The 20,642-nt window shown below is 41.6% G+C and overlaps 1 protein-coding gene across 2 annotated transcripts in view; it reads left to right on the top strand.

Annotated features, from left to right (window-relative positions):
- Positions 1-20,642, top strand: part of Prelid2 (PRELI domain containing 2) — a 79,429-nt gene that overhangs the window by 16,425 nt on the left and 42,362 nt on the right. For both annotated transcript variants that reach the window (XM_085833526.1, XM_021150786.3), the window contains exons 2-4: positions 4,352-4,409; positions 7,038-7,111; positions 9,493-9,653. In XM_085833526.1, coding sequence (XP_085689652.1) covers positions 4,352-4,409; positions 7,038-7,111; positions 9,493-9,653 — 293 coding nt within the window. The remainder of the gene's footprint in view (positions 1-4,351; positions 4,410-7,037; positions 7,112-9,492; positions 9,654-20,642) is intronic.

Raw genomic sequence — 20,642 nt, 5'->3', positions numbered from 1 at the left:
TGTGAGTGCTGGGTTCTGATGATGGTGAGTGGTCTTGGTTTCTGTTAGTAAGATTATTACGTTTACCTTTCATCATCTGGTAATCTCTGGGGTTAGTTGTTGTCGTTGTCACTGTTTAAAGATTGGAGCAGAAGCTGTGTTCCACTCACCAGCAGTCTCAAAATCCTGTGGCGGGGGTCATGGGTAGCTGGCGGTACCCCGGTGCTGGTCCAGCCGGAAGAGGCCTGTGGTCCTACTCAGGCCGGTTTTCTGCTTCCCTAACTAATGCAGTCTCAGGTCCCGCGCGCAATTGGATTGGAGCAGAAGCTGTGTTCCACTCTCCAGAAGTCTTAAGATCCTGTGGCGGGTGTTGTGGGTAGCTGGCGAGTGTCAACCGACCCTGTGCCCTAACTACCCCGGTGCTTTTCTGGCCGGAAGAGGCTTGTGGCCCTATGTAGGCCGGATTTCTGCCTCTCCAACCAAAGCAGTCTCAGGTCCCGCGTGATTGGACTGGAGCAGAAGCTGTGTTCCACTCACCAGCAGTCTCAAAATCCTGTGGCGGGGGTCATGGGTAGCTGGCGGGTGTCAGCCGACCCTGTGCTCTAGCTACCCCAGTGCTGATCTGGCCGGATGAGGCCTGTGGCCCTACTCAGGCCGGTTTCTGTTTCCCTAACTAATGCAGTCTCAGGTCCCGGGCGCAATTGGATTGGAGCAGAAGCTGTGTTCCACTCACCAGAAGTCTTAAGATCCTGTGGCGGGTGTTGTGGGTAGCTGGCGAGTGTCAGCCGACCCTGCGCCCTAGCTACCCCGGTGCTTTTCTGACCGGAAGAGCTTGTTTGTTTCTTCAACTAATAAATGAATTTGTAAGAAGCTACATGGTTTTCATGTCACTCCTACATCCTTAGTGTCTGAAACAGTATTTGGCATGCTATCTATCTATCTATCTATCTATCTATCTATCTATCTATCTATCTATCTATCAATCATCTAATTTGTCTGTCTGTTTATCTATCTATCTATCTATCTATCTATCTATCTATCTATCTATCTATCTATCTACCCATCTATCTAATTTGTCTGTCTATCTGCCTGTCTATCTCTCATCTATCTAATCTCTCATTTATGTATGTATGTATGTATGTATGTATGTATGTATGTATGTAATCATCTATCTATCTACTTATCATTTGTCTGTCTGTCTGTCTTTCATCTATCTAATTAGTCTATCTATGTATCTACCTGTCTATCTATCTCTCATCTATCTAATCTCTCATTTTTATATCTATATATCTGTGTCTATGTATCTATGTATCAGTCTATCTATCTATCTATCTATCTATCTATCTATCTATCTATCTATCTATCTAATTTGTCTGTCTATATATCTGCCTGTCTATCTCTCATCTATCTAATCTCTCATGTATGTATGTATGTAATCATCTATCTATCTATCTATCTATCTATCTATCTATCTATCTATTATTTGTCTGTCTACTTGCCTGTCTGTCTGTCTACCTATCATCTATCTAATTTGTCTATCTGCCTGTCTATCTATCTCTCATCTAGCTAATCTCTCATTTATATATCTATGTATCTATCTATGCATCTATGTATGTATGTATGTATGTATGCATGTATCTATCTATCTATCTATCTATCTATCTATCTATCTATCTAATATATATATATACATATATATATATGTGTGTGTGTCTATGTATCTATCTATATACCTGCCTACCTATCATCTGTTTATCTATTTGTCTATCTAATATATATATATATGTATCTATGTATCTATCTATATACCTACCTATCATCTGTCTGTCTGTCTGTCTATCATCTATCTATCTATCTATCTATCTATCTATCTATCTATCTATCCATCTATCTATCTATCTTCTATCTATCAGTCTAATCACAAAAAAGCAAAGAGGGTCTTATTATTTAAATGAATATCATTTCTCTTAGTAGGTAAATATTAAAATTAAGTGAAAGTGTGAGGTAGTATAGTTTAACCTGTAAAAGTTTCACTGACAATTTAGTGATGTAATCAGAACTGAGAATGTTTTATTACTGTGCCTGTCTGGTGATACATTCTGCTTTTCTTCAGAATTTAGTTTAGTTATCTTCCTACGACTTACAGCATGTCTGTAACATTTACATGAAATGCATTTATGGATATGTAATGAACAAGCTGGGATGCAGTAAAGGAAACAGTTACACTTTATGTTAGTGTAAAAGGTTAATTCACACACCTGTCCACATGGCTTAGGGAGCTGTGTGCAGCTTAGATGTCTCATATTCAAGAAGTCTCCTCTGTAGAGTACTGAATCCCCAATTTATCCTTCTCTTACTAACATGAATCTCTTGAGGGCTAACCTTTGGGAAAGTGTCATTGTAATTTTCAGCCTTTCCTTCTAAGACTGAACTGCATGAACACATGCACAAATGCACCTTTCTCTTCCTCTTGCTCCTCCTCCTCCTCTTTCTCTTCCTCTTCTTCCTCTTCTTTCCCATCCCCTTCTCCTCCTCCTTCTGCTCCTCCTCCTCTTCCTCCTTTTTCTTCTGGGTTTTTGACCAAAATAGATAGATAGATAGACAGGGTCTCTTTGTATAGCCTGGAACTCACAGTTAGACCAGGTTGGCTTCAGACTCACATGATCAAAGGTGTGCATCACCACCACCCAGGCATCTTCATTCTTTTTTTTTTCAAGATTTATTTTATTTATTATTATAAATAAGTACACTGTAGCTGTCTTCAGATGCACCAGAAGAGGGCGTCAGATCTCATTATGAGTGGTTGTGAGCCACCATGTGGTTGCTGGGATTTGAACTCAGGACCTTTGGAAGGTCAGTCAGTGCTCTTATCCACTGAGCCATCTCACCAGCCACTTGAGCAAGGTGTTTAGTTTATCTTAGTAATACTTACCTCTATACTTATCTAAATAGCCTTAGCTCTCACATATACAATAGAAAACAAACAAACACCATATAACTTTATGGCGTGCTTCTGAGAATTAACAGACAATGTATGTAAGTTGACTAGGTTAGAAAATGGTAGCAATTATCAACCTTGGTCTAACTAACATCTAACTTGTCTTTCAGGACAATTTAATAAAAGAAGTAAAGCATTTATCAAATGTTTCCAACATGCTTGACATCCTGTCCTTTTATGATTATTTTCTTGAAGTGCTAACACAGTCACCAAGCCATGGTCCAGGGCAGTGGTAAAGGAATTCTCTTTGTGTTGGACTGGCCTGTTTAGTTCTCTGACTCCCATGGACCAGCTGAGTAATGAAACAATCCAATTTTCATCCAGTTCCTACTTTTAAAAATAGGGGTTAATAATATTATGTAATGTCTTTACAACAGAATAGCTGTTAAAGTCAAACAGGGTGATATAATTAAGGCATTTAGTACAGGTAGGGAACAGAGAGCATTCATAGTTTATGATAGTCTGGTTTAATAATAATAATAATAATAATAATAATAATAATATCCTCAACCTCATTCTCACCTCTGCTCAGGGCTTAGATGGCATCCAAAGGTTTCCTTTGGGACAGAGGGATAGCTCATTAGTTAAGCACAGTTGCTGCTCTTGAAGGACCCAGGTTCAGTTCCCAGTACTGATGTGGTGGTCATAATCATCTGTAAACTTAGTTCTGGGAGGCCTCTGGTGTCCTCTTTGACACCAAACACTTATGGTGCACATACATATATGTAGGACCCATGCAAGACCCACACACACAAAATCAAAGATATGTTCCCTGGATTTCATGAAAGCCTGCTTCACTTGTTTGAGTCTAAGTGCTAAAACCAAGATCCTTGATTTAAAACTGGGTGTCCTAGTCAGGGTTTGTATTTCTGCACAAAACATCATGACCAAGAAGCAAGTTGGGGAGGAAAGAATTTATTCAGCTTATACTCTACACTGCTGTTCAACACCAAAGGAAGTGAGAGCTAGAACTCACACAGGGTAGAAATCTGGAGGCAGAACCTGACGAATAAGCCATGGAGGGGTACTGCTTACTGGCTTGCTTCCCCTGGCTTGCTCAGCTTCGTTTCTTATAAAATCCAGTATTACCAGCCCAGGGATGGCACCACCCACAATAGGTCCTCCCACCTTTTATCACTAATTGAGAAATCTCATGGAGGCATTTCCTCAAGGGAGTTTCCTTTCTCTGTGATAACTCCAGCTTGTGTCAAGTTGACACTCAAAACCAGCCTCTACACTGGCTTTTACTTAGAAGTTTCTTGGAAGATATTTACTGGTCCTGCAGACTCCTGTCACTTCTATCAGCTAATTCATGTTGACAAAAGAGAATGCTAACTTTTCTTTGTGTGTGTGTGTTTTTTTTTTTTTTTTCAGTATCCCAATCCAATGGATAAAAATGTCATCTCTGTAAAAACTGTGGAAGAAAAGAAAGGTAAGTTCTCTGGCTATACCCTTAGTTTAGTTAAGGTCCTTAAGTATACTGACTTTGGAAAGGATGTATTTGTGTGTGTAATGTGTGTTTGTTCCTGTGTGCATGTCCATTACATCTTAAGCAGGGCTCTTGCTACTTTCTTTCTTTTTTTTTTTTTTTAAAAAGAGATTTATTTATTGATTATATGTAAGTACACTGTAGCTGTCTTCAGACACTCCAGAAGGAGGGAGTCAGATCTCATTACGGATGGTTGTGAGCCACCATGTGGTTGCTGGGATTTGAACTCTGGACCTTCGGAAGAGCAGTCGGGTGCTCTTACCCACTGAGCCATCTCACCAGCCCCTCTTGTTACTTTCTAAATTATAGTCGGTGGTAAGCCTCAGGCTGGGTGTAAGTGTATAGGTAACTTGCTGAAGTACTTAATGCATGCCAACATCCTACTTTCATTGACTCATTCAACCTGAGGAATAATGTTAAGGTAGGAATTATGTCTATTTCTTCTTAATGCAGAAGAAAACTAAAACATGGAGGGACTAGCCTGCCCAAACTCACTTGTCTATATTCTTAACACACATCAATTTGTGAACGGCAAGACATTTTTATATTACACAGAGATGGTGGTGGCTCATGTCCATAATCCTAGATATTGAATGATGGAGGCAGGAGAGAATCAGGAATTCAAAGCTAGCTTGGAGTATTAAAAAAAAAAAAGCATATAGATGTGATGCTGCCATAAAGTTCTTGGATTGTGGAACCATAACTGTAGTTTGGCAATTTATGGTTCATGCTGTCTGTTTTTGTTGCTGTGTTGTTAGACACTCCCCTCTGTTTGTATGTTATTAATGGCTGCTTCATCTGACTAACAGCAAGAGCTGGGTATTTGCTAAGGAGACCATGTGGCCTACAGAGCTAAAAGTGTTCCCCATGACCCCTTCCAGACAATGCTGACCGTTCTCCACCTCGGGGACCTTTGTTGCTCTCTGCATTTCCTTCCTAAGGAATTGTCACCATCAATGCTGGGACCTGAGAAGTGGGCGGTGCCAGGAGCTCTGATGATGAGCACACCTGATGCATGAGTCTGTGGAGACATCCAGAGTCTGGCCCAGATGCTCTTCAGCCTTAGAAACCACAGGCTGTTACTGTTGCTAATACAGCTGCAGCCCTTTCTGTGATTTTTTTAAACCTTTTTTTTTTTTTAAACTTTTGTGTCTGATTTATGGGGATGCTTTCTATATATCTGCAGGTATAGAAATAGATTGTTAAAAAGCATTTTCTCACATACTTGCTTGCAGTATAGGACAAGTTTGCTATCTGGCCTTAGATTAATCAGATTTCAAGCCCTGATTCTGTTACTTCCCTCATGACCTGATTTGTTTTAAAGGCTCAAGGTCTTTATCTGTCAAGTGGGAGAACAGTTCTGTTGATTTAGATTGTTATGAGGATCAAATATGATAATAAAGTACATATTCTAAAGTGGCATAGAGTGCTGGTTGTAATTTCAGGTTGTCATCTTTGCCTCCATTTTTTTGTTTGTTCATCTGTTTTAAGGATATAGTCTCACTACATAGCCCTGGCTGACCTGAAACGTGCTATGTTCAACACAGAGAGACACCTGCCTCTTCCTCCCAGAGACTGGGATTAAAGGCATGTGCTACCACTCACAGAAGATACTATATTTTTAATGTATGTGTCGTTCACATTGGCTGAGATGACCAAAGGACTGCTAGGGGTGGAGCGTTTGTTTGTTCCCTGCCAGCAGGCTCTTGTTGGACAGGGTGTTTGCATCAGGGGCCAGGACAGCTGTTGTCAGGGTCTGGCAAACCCCGAACTGTGACTGAGCCTTATTAATTCATAGAGAAACAGTAACACTTCAGTCTGTCTCTTTTCTTCCGTTTCCTCTTGTTTTAACTCATTGTTGTCATTATTGTGGGTAATTTTAATTCCTCCAGAATGGAGTGATCTCTGGTCACAAGAGTTTTATTCCTCTGTGAGAGAAGAATGTGACTCACGTAGTTAATTAGGTATACAGTCAGAAATCTGTGCCTGACACTGCGGTCCAGGAGGTGGCAGAATCTGTTCCCATACTCCTTGTTGTTGAGCAGTCAGCCATTGGCCACTGCCACTGGATGTTTGACACTGATTACCCAGAGTGGTGGCTCATCTGGGATTCATATTTCTGGCCTCAGCATGTGTGTTCTGAGTTGTTTTACCTTTATCCCTGGAATATTTTTGATTTGGCTCAGAACACTGATTAGAAACAGAGGATGTTTTTAAGAAAACATTGATTTTCCTTTGTATTATGTTTACGCATGTGTGTCTGGGTGGGTGTAAGCACCTGGGTGTAGGTGTCTGAGGAGATCCCTGGGGAGTGGAGGTATAGGAAGTTGTGAGCTGCCGAGGTAGGTGCTGGGAACTGAACTTTGTTTACTTTTGACAAGAGCTGTAAGTAGGCACTCTTCACCACAGAGTCATCTCTCCAGCCCCAGAAAATCGAGTTTTATAGTAAGCCTTAGCTGTAAGTATTCTACATATTGACAGTTTAAACTGAATTAGGAAGCTCTATGGACTCTTGGATAAGAATTCATTTTTTCCTAATTATTTTTTGGCTATGAAATTTTCTTTTTCTAGATGAATCAACAGGACTCATCTATAGAAAGAGGATTGCTATCTGTCGGAATGTGGTTCCAGAGATTTTAAGAAAGGTAAATTCATCTCAGAGTTTACTCACAGTGGATATAAAATTGAAGAATTTTAACAGTCATAGAAAAAGACAGCATTTTCTGATATAAAGTGGTGTTAGGATTTCTTGCTTCTCCAAATCTCATAGTTTTGTAGGGGAAATATTTCTCTCATGCCACTCTAGTTTTGGCAGATGGCACATGATATGCTGTGTGTTCTTCAATGTCCTTTGTGAATGTGGGGAGATTTGATGATTCTTTTGTGGGTACTTTTAGCATTTTGAATAAAGTGTTGTCTTTTCTGGTATACCCATGGTCACCAATGGCCCTTAGGTAAGGACAATTATAATCGAGCAGATTGTAAATGTCAGTCTCCTGTTTGGCTAGGAAGGCCACACTTCTGTTTGTAATACACGGTCAGAAATAATAACTGTTTCTGAGAGCACAATATTCCTAGTGCACCACGCAAACCTTCTGGGGTGTATTTTGGTACAAAAGGGTTGCTGATGCTGGAATCTTCATTATAGAAAATTGTTTTCTCTCTTTGATACCCTTAAGCACTCTGCTGATACTGTGTTGGAAGGAGGTGAGTGGAAACCATCATTTGCATGGCTTGAACCATATGAAGATTTTTCTTCTTGAGAAAGGGCCTCACTCTACAGTCTAGGCAGGCTGTCCTCATACTGAGAATAATCCTCTCACCTCAGACATCTAAGTGCTGAGATTACAGATGTGAACCACTATGCGTAGCTGTAGAACATTATTGAAGACAGTTTTTTTTTTCTGAAAATTTCACACGTGTGTATGATATCTTGATCTTATCTACCCCCTTCCCTTTTTAACTCCCATCAGACTCCCCAACACATCTCCCTCTGAACCTCTGTTCATAGCAGACATCAGCTGTCAATAACTCCTCAGCTAAGCCCTTGCTTATCCATGCTGTCTAGACTGGAATTTTTAACTGGCTCCATCTTGGGAGGGTCTCAGGTAGGAATGCATAGATGCCGTGAGTTCATGCGTGAAACAGCCATGTCATGTCCATAAGACAGCCTCCCACAGCACCCCCCCCCCACACAGCACCCCTCCCCATCCACAGTCTTTCTTTTCTCTCTGGCGTCTTGCTCCCTGGCCCTTGGGGTGATGGGTATAGGTGTCCTATCCATGGCCAGTCAAGCACTTATTCTAGTGCTTTGAATAGTTATGAGGCTCTTTAGTCACAATGTATGATCTTCTTTTTTGGGGGTAAAACCTGTCTTTTTTTAGATAATTTCTTTATATTCATTCCAAATGCTATCCTGAAAGTTCCCTATACCCTCCCCCTGTCCTCCTCCCCTACCCACCCACTCCCATTTCTTGGCCCTGGCGTTCCCCTGTACTGGGGCATATAAAGTTTGCAATACCAAGGGGACTCTCTTTCCAGTGATGGCCAACTAGGCCAGATGGCCTTCTGCTACATATGCAGCTAGAGACATGAGCTCTGGAGGTACTGGTTAGTTCATATTGTTGTTCCACCTGTAGGGTTGCAGACCCCTTCAGCTCCTTGGGTGCTTTCTCTAGCTTCTCCACTGGGGACCTGTGGTCTTTTAAGACATAAAAGGAGAGCATCTGGACAGACACTTTAAAAGATTCCCCAGAAGAGATTCCCTATGTGATACAGAACAACGCTGGGCACCCAAGTATTAGCTTGCAAATTAAGTTGCTGTGCTTATACTAGGAAAAATGGCAGCTTCCATCCATTCCCCATTGTGGGTTAAAGCACTGTTATTCTCTCAATGGAAAGAAAGCTGGAACTACAGAGAAAATGCTCTTCTTCTCCACTTGCCGATGGGAAACTATGTTACACTTCCATAGCAAATTATCACTGGCTTTTCCAGAGTTCATAGCTGCCTTTGCCCTATATACGCACTTTGAATCTATTATTTAGAAAGGCATTCAAGTCCGTCTTGTTTCTCAATTCTTAAATAATTTAAGGCTCCGACTTGTACAGTTCTGCCTTTGTAGCTTTCCTTGTCCTCTCCACCTGGGAAAGCATCGATTTCTAGGGATTGAACAGAGATTACAACGAGGAAAATATTTCGCTTGATACTGCCCTGCATGGGAGCATGCAGCGGGCGCCTGATGGGAATCTATCAACTCAAGGAGGCCAGCCCCAGAGGAGACAGGGAGCATCTGGTAATTTGCTTAGTGGCCTCCATCAGTCCTGGGCCATTTGCAAGTCCTTCGCAGCATGTACTGAGTCCACAGTGTGTCTGGATATCAATACTTAGGGCTATTGCTGCGGTGCCATCTATCTATCAGGGTCACTTGTCCCCCCTGTTATCCGAGACTGAGATGGGCTCTAGGCGGAGTCTTCATGTAGCTTGTTCCTCTGAAATTGAGAATGCTGTTTTCTCTCTGTTGGGCAGGTGAGTATTTTAAAGGTACCTGATATCCAACTAGAAGAAGAGTCATGGCTGAGCCTTCAGAAAAGGAACATGGCTATCCGGAGTCACTGCCTCACGTGGACACAGTATGCATCCATGCGGGAAGAGTCTGTCTTCCGGGAAAGTGTAGAAAATCCAAATTGGTAAGATTATGTGTGTGTGTGTGTTGAGGGAGGGGATCAATAAACAAGCACACAATTTCATAGTTATGGTCTCTGTCCATTACACACATACTTCACTTTATATTTTAAGTAGATGAATGTATTTTTTCTTTTTGACAGAATGCAACTCTTGTCCAGGTACTCTCCAAATTCTGGTATTTTCTTGTTCTCTTCAAAGGCAGTGAATGTCACCAGCTGGTTGACTATTCTTTTGGACCTTTAAAGGCAGTCTAGGTATTCAACAGAGTTTAAATAAGGAAAACATTTTGCTCGATACTATCACGGACGTGACCCTGTTAGTGGGCCTGCAGGTGTATGGAGATGCTCGTACACGGACTCACCTACCTTGCTTAGTTTGTATATCTTTTTTACACTTGTGCTTTTGCATTGCCTGAGTTTTTGTGCACTTTTCTTTTATGTTTCCTCGACTGCTACTGAGTTTTACCTATTTGATATACAGTGAGCTAGCTGCTTCCTCTGCACGTGATTCAACTTTACTACATTTAGTCCCTGCCTCTGTGGCAGACACGCTGATGGCATCTAGTTTCTCTTTCTTGTAAAGGCGAGTATAATTAATACCCATGAGGTGTATGTCCTCTATACATGACTCTAATGTGATATGTGAGTGGATTCTCTCAGTGGAATTTTTAAGTGTTGTATTTGTTGCAAGATTATCTATAGACAATCAAATTTACCTTTTCTAGCATTCAGCTCTTTAAGTTTTGACAAATATGTAAACTCGTGTCATAACTGTCCCAGTTCCTGTCTAACCCTGTAGGTAAATTCCTCTGATATGTGTGATCTTAAGTGAGTTCTATGGTGTATGCCTTATAGGTTAGTTTTAAAGTACTGTGGGCTGGTTTTCAGGACACACACAATTTGAGATCTAGGGAATCTTGGTTTGAGCTGCTATAATTAGATACTACAGTCTTTGTGCATCAAGCAACATTTCTGGTTTCCTAGTTCTGCAGGCTGGGAAGTCCACTCTGTGGACTCTGGCAGATCCCATGTCTGGGAGGCCTGCCTCTAGTTTTGCAGACGTCTGTCTGTTGTTAATCCCAATGGTAGTGAACACGTGCTTTGCTCTTCTTCTCCATGAGAAACAGATTCCGTGGCCGAGTTCATAGAATTATGTAAACATCTGGGTGTGGTGGCGCATGCCTTTAATTCCAGCACTCAGGAGGCAGAGGCAGGCCTGGTCTACAAAGTGAGTTCCAGGATAGCCAGAGCTATACAGAGAAACCCTGTCTCGAAAAACCAAAAAAAAAAAAAAAAAAAAAAAAAAAGAATTATGTAAACACATTCCTTCCCAAAGGCCTAGTGCCCTAACTCCTTACCACTGTGGGTAAGGTTTCAGCTGGAGTCATCCAGGTGTAGGCATGCATGAGCTCTTCGGTTCTATCCCCAGCACACACACACACACATTCATACACACATTCATACACACACACATTCATACACACACACACACACATTCACACATTCACACACACACACACACACACACACACACACACACGGCAATGCAAAGCAATAGAATAACAATGTCAACACATAAATTTGGGGGCACATAGACATATGGTCTGTAACACAGCATCTGGCGCATTGTCTTCCAATGTTAATACAAGTTTGTGCTCCATAACAACACCCAACCGTGCTCATTTCTCTGCAGTGTTGCTGGTAATTAATTAACACACATTTAAGTTTTATAAGTATAAGGGGTAAGAAACAATCAGTTCCTCAAAGATAGATTTTTTTATAAAAAGATTTATGTAATTTTATGTGCATGGTGTTTTACCTGCATGTATATCTGTGCACCACATGCATGCCTCATGCCTGCAGAGGCTGGAACTGGAGGTGGAGTTATGGACTTCTGAGCTGCTGTGTGGGCGCTGAGAACAAAGCCCAGCCTGTTGCTGGGGCAGCCTGTGCTTCTTAACGGCTGGGCCATCTCCCCAGGCCCCTTGTTTTCTTTTTGAGACAAGTGTCTGAGTATTTATTCGAACTTATTTTAAACTCCTGGGCCCCTGCCATCCTCCTGCCTCAGCTTCCCCAATTTCATCTTTTTTAGGTATCTAAAGATAGATTTAGAAACAAAAATAAAACATCATAAGCACTAAACCATTACAGTGAATAATGTGATTTCAGGTGATAGTTTACTATGTTTTATTGTTGCTGTTCTGTGTGGCTTGAAATTTTTATTAAATAGCTACAGTTGTAATGAAAAATAGTAAAACCCTCAAATAACTAATTGTCGCTATGTAAAAGACATTCTTTTTTTTTTTAAAGATTTATTTATTTATTATATGTAAGTACACTGTAGCTGTCTTCAGACACTCCAGAAGAGGGAGTCAGATCTTGTTACAGATGGTTGTGAGCCACCATGTGGTTTGCTGGGATTTGAACTCCAGACCTTCAGAAGAGCAGTCAGGTGCTCTTACCCACTGAGCCATCTCACCAGCCCCATAAAAGACATTCTTAAGGCCCAGCCTTTGTCCAGATCATCCCCCTTGCACGGCTTGGCTCATCAATGATGAGCGAGGAAGTACCAGAGGCCAACTCACCGATCCATAGTTTTTATTTTGCTGATGCCAAAAGCTAACATAGGGCATGGATGGTGGGATTAAAGCCGGGGCAGAGAGCAGAGCTCTGTTGTTGGTATGCAGATGTAGTAAACAAATGGCATTGTCTGATTTCATGCATGACGCCATTCTCTTCTAGTATTGGTGTGGGCTACTGCTGTTGTTATTTAGTATTATATTTGGGTGTTGGGTAGTCTTAAAAGCTGAACCGAATACTTGTTCAGTTCATGATAGTTAAATTACAGTTTGCTCTGATAATCCAAGAAACTTTTCACTTTGTAGTTTTTTTTTTAAGATGAAAAAATTCCGATTATGGGAAAAATAGTGCATGCCGCTGGTATCTAATATCTAATCAGTTCTGGGAAACAAATCACGTTAACTAGCGATCATGCTTATTTATATACTGTATATACATCATTTACATGGTTTTGGTTTGTTCTTATTTGACTCCTAGGTTTCTGAACTTTGAGCAATGACAGTGTTATAATGAAAATCTCTGCAATGGTATATTTTGTTACATATTTAATTATTTTTTTCTGGAGACAGAATCTCATGAAACCAAGGCTGGTCTTCAATTCATTATGTAGCCAAAAATGACCCTGAACTTCCTGAGTACTAGAAGTACAGGCTGATGCTACCCCACATGGTGTATGGTCTGTATGGTCCTGGGGATAGGACCCGGGCTTTGGTGTATGCTAGGCAAGCACTCCACCCACTGGGCTACACCAACCTGTGATCTAAGAATTTTTTATAACTCAATTCTAGTTGGTAGTATGCATATATATATATATATATATATATATATATATATATATATATAGGAAGAGAGAGAGAGAGAGGAAGAGAGAGAGAGAGAGAGAGAGAGAGAGAGAGAGAGAGAGAGAGAGAGAGAGAGAGAGAATGCCTGAACATGAATGTGTGTTGCTGAGGACTTGGGCAAGCTAGGCAGGTTCTCTACCACTGAGCGATAGCCTCAGTTTGCATAGTTCAAAACACAGAAGCAGACATTTTGTTTATACCTACTTCCCATTAGCCTCCAAAACACACAAGACTTTGCTCCATGTTTATGTTCTGTGTCATCTCAGCACGCCATCCCCAGAAGTGTTCCCGTCTCCATTGAAGAGCGATGGGACTAGAAACCTGCTGTCTCTGACTTCCAGAGCCAGGTTTAAGTCCAGGGAGGATGTGTATTCAGGGCTTTATGCATTTGGCACAGATGATCGCACATATTTGCTGATGTCTTCTCTGTTGTAGAGCGACTGGCGTTTGTAGGTCCAGGATGCCGTGTGGAGTGTTTTGGCGAATCTCAGAGTCTCTGGATTCAGACTCCCAGCTGAGGTTCTCCTTGCCCTTATGATTTCTCAGGACAAACCAGAAAATAGAAAAGTCGATAGAACTACAAAGCAAAATTAAAATTATCTCTTTTGGGAGCATGCTTTTACTTAGAAAATGGAGAATTGTAGCGCCCTGTTTTAAATTTTTTTTTTTTTTTTGGAAGAAGAAAAAAAATGATGGTTTGCTTTCTATAAGCTTCTATTTTGGGATAGGCTTATTATTTTCTTAGCATTTATGTTTGAACTGGTTCCTCTTTAATTTTAATAATATATTTGATTTAGCCCAATACATCCCAAATATCATATCTACATATAATTAGTATAAACAGCTGTTGAGGGCTATTTTACAGAAATTCCTAGTGAGCTTCTGACATCTATCAATTAAAGTATGGAATTATTGATTTGAAGCTCAGCGCCCATATGGGGCCCGTGACTGTCACTCCGAAACTGCAGTTTTGATTAAGAAGTCAGAGTAAACTTGCCATTGCTTGCCCTTCACTGTGCAGCCTCAGAACTAAGGCAGTTTGGCAATGGTGCTCATGCATTCTGACCAGTACATTTATTCGTTTTGAGTTCTAATTTTGTAACTGAAAACTTTTTGCTATACTTGTCTTACGTGCCTGTGTGCTCAAGTGCACATGTGCTTGCTCCGTGGCATGTACTTGGAGGTCAGACGACAACTTGGAGTAATTCCTTCTCACTTTCCACTATGTGTGTCCTGGGGATTGAACTCAGATTGTCAGGATTGGTGGAGTAATGTTACCTGCCGAGACATTGCTATGGCCCTTTTAAAAATAATAAAAAGAACCAGGTGGTGGTGGTGCATGCTGTTAACACAAGCACTAAGGAAACAGGGGGCAGCCTGGTTTTCAGAAATAGTTCCAGGACAGCCTGGACTATACAAGGAAACCTTGTCTCAAACAAAGAAACAAAGAAACAAACAAAGAAACAAACAAACTATGTGTATGTATACTTATACATAATACATAATATTACATATTACATATAAATAATAAAAAGTTTAATTCATCAACAATTTCATCCATATATAATAATGAATTTTTTTTCAAGACAGGGTTTCTCTGTGTAGCCCTGGCTGTCCTGGAACTCACTCTGTAGACCAGCCTGGCCTCAAACTCAGAAATCCACCTGCCTCTGCCTCCCAAGTTCTGGGATTAAAGGTGTGTGCCATAACCGCCAGGCATAATAATGAATTTTGGTCACTCTCACTCCCCCATTGCTATCTCTCATTCTACACTCTTTCCTGCTGAAGCCATTCTTCCCAATGAGTCCCCCTTCTTCTTTCATGTTGTATGTGTATATATGTGTGGTCCATCAAATTAAATTAGAATTGTTTGCACAAGTATAGTCTGGGGTTTACTTACTGGTGGGTGGGATGGTCAAGCTGTGACCACCACAGAGGAATGTTACTTCTTTGCCTGATAACCATTTTCTGTCAGTAGATCTTATGGGAGGGGTGAGGCCGTATGGACTCTGTACTGGCTAGTTGTGTGTCAACTTGACACAAGCTGGAGTTATCACAGAGAAAGGAGCTTCAGTTGGGCAAATGCCGCCATGAGATCCAGCTGTGGGGCATTTTCTCAATTAGTGATCAAGGGGGGAGGGCCCCTTGTGGGTGGGACCATCTCTGGGCTGGTAGTCTTGGGTTCTATAAGAGAGCAGGTTGAGCAAGCCAGGGGAAGCAAACCAGTAAAGAACATCCTTCCATGGCCTCTGCATCAGCTCCTGCTTTCTGACCTGCTTAGTTCCAGTCCTGACTTCCTTTAGTGATGAACAGCAATGTGGAAATGTAAGCTGAATAAACCCTTTCCTCCCCAACTTCTTCTTGGTCATGATGTTTGTGCAGGAATAGAAACCCTGACTAAGACAGACTCCCTTCACTTCTGTGATGGAATGTTAAGAACCATAGCTACTGTGAGTTCTCACACGCTCACCCATATAGTTTTGAGTAATCTCATTTATTCTTTTTTCCTTTATAGTAGACTTTTATTGTACTGTCTAGACATGTACATGTGCTTTGGTTTCAATCATTGCTACTTTACCTAAGAAATGCAGTTCTGCATGACAGTTGTCTTCTGGAGCGGTTTTGCCTCCTGCTCCATATCTCATAACTATATGTATTTTGTGGTAAAACAGAATGTTTGTATCTTCAGGCTCTCCCTCATGGGGGCTAGGTGGAGGTTTTGCTTGGGGTGATGTGGTGAATCTTCTACAATCAGTGTAGTATCTCAGTGGCTCCAGTCTGAGCTATTCCATGTCCAATACTCCATGCTTGTGCTCTGACAGTATGAGACCTCACATCTGGCTTTAAAATGCTCAGCTGAGTAGATACGAAGGATGCTGAAAATTTCAGTGAGACCATTTCTTTAACAGTACAATAGACATCGAAAGCACACATGCCATTTCACAAACAGACTAAATTAGTGGGTTGAACAGCCTAGTTTTATAGTTTTATAGAGGCTCCTCAGGTGAATATTACTCATTCTAATAAATAGGTGTGTAACCTTTGAAGTTTCCAGATTTAGATTCCTTGGCTAAAAGTGCCAAGTTTCAAGTAATTACCTGACAAATCAAATAGTATGATTTACATTGTTCAAGAGGTAAATGGGCAGTTTCTTTGTGCACCCATCTCTTTGATCTTCAGGAACTGTATTACGCTTGTGTCAGCAGCAGATGTAGTAGTTGGGTGACTTCTGTGAGAATTTAAGGTTGGTATTGCCATCTTTTGATCGATTTCCAGGCTCATGGTTTCTCAAGTATTAGCGTCCTCTGGCTCTACTTGCTTTACTTGACAATTATTTCTAAGCCTCAGTCCTGATGCTGAAGGGCTTGAGGGTGTTGTTACCTAATAGCCTGAATAAGTACTACTGCCTTCATCTGCAGACGCAACTCCCCCTGCTCACATTGACCTTGATTTCTAGGGCACCAGAGGGTGACCTGACAATTAACAGAGTGCGCTGCTAGTTATGACAAGCTGAGCCCCAAGGTCCCTTCTGCTCAAACCTAACATCTGGGGAGAGCCTTATTTGGGCTCAGGATGACTGACATCTAAAAGGATCACCTTTGCCTTCTGCAAATTCGTTTGTGTTCACGTAGTTAGAGCCTGTTCTGGTTTCCTTACCTGTACTTCCTGCCTTGTGGGGGCTTTGCCCCGAAGCCATGGTTTTCTGTAACCCAGAGTCAAGCACAATGTGTGATGCACAGAAGATGCTATTGTCCGTTTGACAAATGAATGACTGATGTTCAAGGGATTCAGGTGGTCCATACTGGAGTGGTGGAAGGGACGGGAAAAGGGCTGATACTGGGCAAAGGTCAATAGAACTTTGGGGAACTCTGGTGGGATTGGGTAGAAGGAGTCTTGTGCAGTGATGTGGGAAAGTCTCAATTGATGTTCTTGGCTACCTGTGTGCTCTATGCTCTGGGAATAGTTGACTTGAGCTCTATCACAGAGTGATATGAAGACTTAGTAAGGTACCAAGTGGGACTGGTCTACTCTTGGAGAGCTTAAACACAGAGTGAGCATGAGTTATTGTTACTAATGGTGAGTGAATGTTTCTGATGTTGAATAGCTCTTAAAAGGAACCATGGTTGAAAGGTGGTGATCACTGAGTTGGAAACAATGATGTTTAGCCAAGGCAGCATTCTGTAGCACTTACAAGTGAGAGCTTTTGAAATATCTTAGTGGACATCTATTGATTTTTTCAAATCCTCCACTGGTTTAGAGTTGTGTCTTAGTCCAAGGTTCAGAGGGGAATTAAGAATTATAAATATGTTACAGAGAGTTGAGTTTTATAGAGGTTCCGGATGAATTTGCCTAGAAGCTTTGCAAACATTGATAACCAGCCGTTGTCCTATGGCCTTACTGATAAGCAGATATGGAGCCAGCACCCCCATTTTTTGCAAACTCCTTGTTAATCTTGTAAAGCGTGACAGGAAGCTGATAATCTTATTCTCCAGCAAACAGCAAACATTTCCCAGTGGAAAAAAATTCTTGCTAAAAGGCATAGGAAACTCAGAAGCCTCTTGAATGTATGTGAGAGGAATGGTGGATGAACAGAAGGGGTGAAGAAGGGCGACTTCAGAGAGATTGATGCATGAAACAGGGTTTGCTACCATCTGCTCTCAGGGACCACACCCCATGGGCACATTTCTTCTTTGTGTGTTACTTTTGCCTCTATAATAAATTAAATACTTAGAGTATTAAAACAATAGTGTTTTATCAGCCAGGCAATGATGAGTTATAGAGCCCAAGGTCCCAAGACAATCAAGAGGAACTGGTGACAGTCTCCAGACTCAGATCCGCCTCCATTGTCAGGAACTCATTGACCCAGAAACTTGGTTGTCATCAGAGCTGGGCTGTAGTTTATATTTTGTCACTGTGACAACATTTCAGAGGGAAAACCCCCCAACTTAATGGAGGCAACATTTATTTTGTCTCAGTTCTTCAGACATTCCAGTGCATGGCCAGCTGGTTCTGTTGCTTTCTATCAAGCTTGTGACAGGGTATACATCATTAAGGAAGGGCATGGTAGAGAAAAGCCACTCACCTCTCAGCATCCAAGAAGGAGGGGTGGGGAGGAGAGAATGAGCCTGAGCTATACACTTCAGAGGTCCTCAGGTTGTATTTTCTCCTTTCCATCTGCATCCCAATCTCAAAAGAGGTCAAGAGAGTAGTCCTTTCATCATCTCAAACTTACCTCAGTACATTCACTTCCAAAAAGCTCCATCTCTATATGCTGTATTTGTGATCGAGCCTTGCACAAATGAGCTTTGCATGGATGTTCCGTAGAAATGGGATGCTGGTTAGTTTTTTATTGACAACTAAAAGAGTGGACAGTTGAGAAAATGCTTCTATAAGTTTGGCAGTTAGGTTAAGTCTTTGGGATATTTTATTGATTAATGATTGATATGGAAGGGCCCAGTCTACTATGGGTGGGGCCATCCCTGAGCAGGTAGTTGCTGGATTGCATAAAAAGGCAAGCTGAACAATTGTGTGTCAAGTAGAGCACCGTATACAGATGGCTTTATTCAAATGTGGGACAATTCAAGTAGTAGGTGTTAATCTCATTCTACAGAGGAGTAGAACTTTTAGAAAGGTTCAGGGATGTACTTATGTGATAGGGAAGCCAGGTGAGATGAATATCCAGGAGGATTTTAGGAGTGGCCTCATCAATCTCTGTCCTGAAGTGGTGTCTGTCTGTCTCTCTAGTAGGTAGTCTGTGTATTTACTTATGTTAGCTGAAAACGGTGCACTTGAGAGCTCTGTGGATTGTGTGGGTCTCTAGGGATCATGGTTACAGAAATGGGTTTTGCTAAATAGCAGGGGCAAGACCACATGATCTGGCATAGTGGGAGCAAGTCTCAGCCAATGGGAGGCCTATAGCAGTGTTAGACGTAGGGATTGTTCAGTGAGGGACCCTGCTGACTGCAATGTCCAGTGTCTCCTTTTTGGCATCCCGCTTTCTGTGTGGTTATTGAAGGCTCTAAACCCTGTGATTGGAACTGAGATGACATCAAATCATGACTCCAGTGGAATATTTTCCCTCCCTTCAAAGGCACTTTAATTAAATTTCCATCATGAAGATAATTAGACATTAGACAAGATTTGCCACACCTAGCCAGCCAGTAATCAAGGCCAGAATCTTATTAAGAGACTCTGCTTTTCTGGAAACTGACCTTTTGAGCTTTCTGAGTCTGTGGTCCTGTGATCTGGGGATTAGTCTTCATGTCTTCCCCTCCTCTCCTCCCCTGGACTCTTATTTTTCCCCAAATTTAGAAGGAAAAATATCTTAAATAGTTAAGAAAGGAGTCTTGGTTGTTTAAACTACTGTTAATTTTTAGAGCTCCTAGATTTGGAATGTGTGCTCTTTTGCATGGTTCTGGTGTGCTGTTTGTCGAATTGCCTGTGTATGGACAAAAAAAGTGAGCCAGTCTCATTCACAGATGTTGCCCTGTTGGCTGTTGGCTGGTTTCTCAGCTGGTGAAGACTGCCCCCTACTGACCTTAGCAGCTGCATAATTTCCTTGACAAAATAATCTACAAATACATCTCTTTTTCTACCCTTCTTCCTTCCCTTCCCCTTCCTTCCTTGTGCATATAGTGATTTCTTACTACATACTAGTTATTATGATTGAAGTTGATGTTGTAATAGAAAAAAAGAGGTACTTCCACTTGGAAAAAATTTGGACTTCTTTAATAAGACATTTAACTGCTAGACACTACAGTGACCTGTGGACATACATCAGTGACTGTAACACTTGTGACTGGTGATCTCCTGCAGTATCCGTGAGCAGGGGCAGAGAAAGGGGAAGGTTTTGAGGTTTTGCGTGATGGGTTTGCAAGGGATCGATCCTTCTACCCTTTGGTAAGTTTTTCAACACCTCTTTCATACAGTTTCTTCATATTTATATAGAGAGACTAATTTTCAAAGCATAGCATCCCCTGGGAATGTGCAGTCTAGCGTGTGATGTACACAGTCACCGGAGAAAGGTTTGAGTGTGAATAAGAGTGTGGAAAATGTGTGTAAGGTGAGTGAGTGTGAGGCAGTCCTGTCTGTAGGCGTAACAGAGAGGAAGGCCAAAGGAGGAAAACGTGAATCACCATGTGTGCTTCTTGTTATAAACACCACCCACTTCATGTGCAGGCTAGGGAGAAAGACCCAACCTTTCAGAGTGTGGGAGACCCACATGGTGATAAAGGTTGGGCTAGCCCGTGTTAGCTGCACCCACATGGTGATAAAGGATGGGCTAGCCCGTGTTAGCTGCACCCACATGGTGATAAAGGATGGGCTAGCCCGTGTTAGCTGCACCCACATGGTGATAAAGGATGGGCTAGCCCGTGTTAGCTGCACCCACATGGTGATAAAGGATGGGCTAGCCCGTGTTAGCTGCACCCACATGGTGATAAAGGATGGGCTAGCCCGTGTTAGCTGCACCCACATGGTGATAACTGCACTTTGGCTGAAGTTGGTTCTTGGTTTCACAGAACATATTCAGAATGTTTTACTTCTATAGAAATGGTAGTCATGGCTTTAC

The sequence above is a fragment of the Mus caroli genome, unplaced genomic scaffold, assembly GCF_978045245.1.
Source record: "Mus caroli unplaced genomic scaffold, Mus_caroli_1 scaffold_19, whole genome shotgun sequence".
NCBI classification, from domain to species: domain Eukaryota; kingdom Metazoa; phylum Chordata; class Mammalia; order Rodentia; family Muridae; genus Mus; species Mus caroli.
The sequence above is the reverse complement of the archived record's forward strand: the minus strand, read 5'-3'. Positions and strand labels throughout refer to the sequence as shown.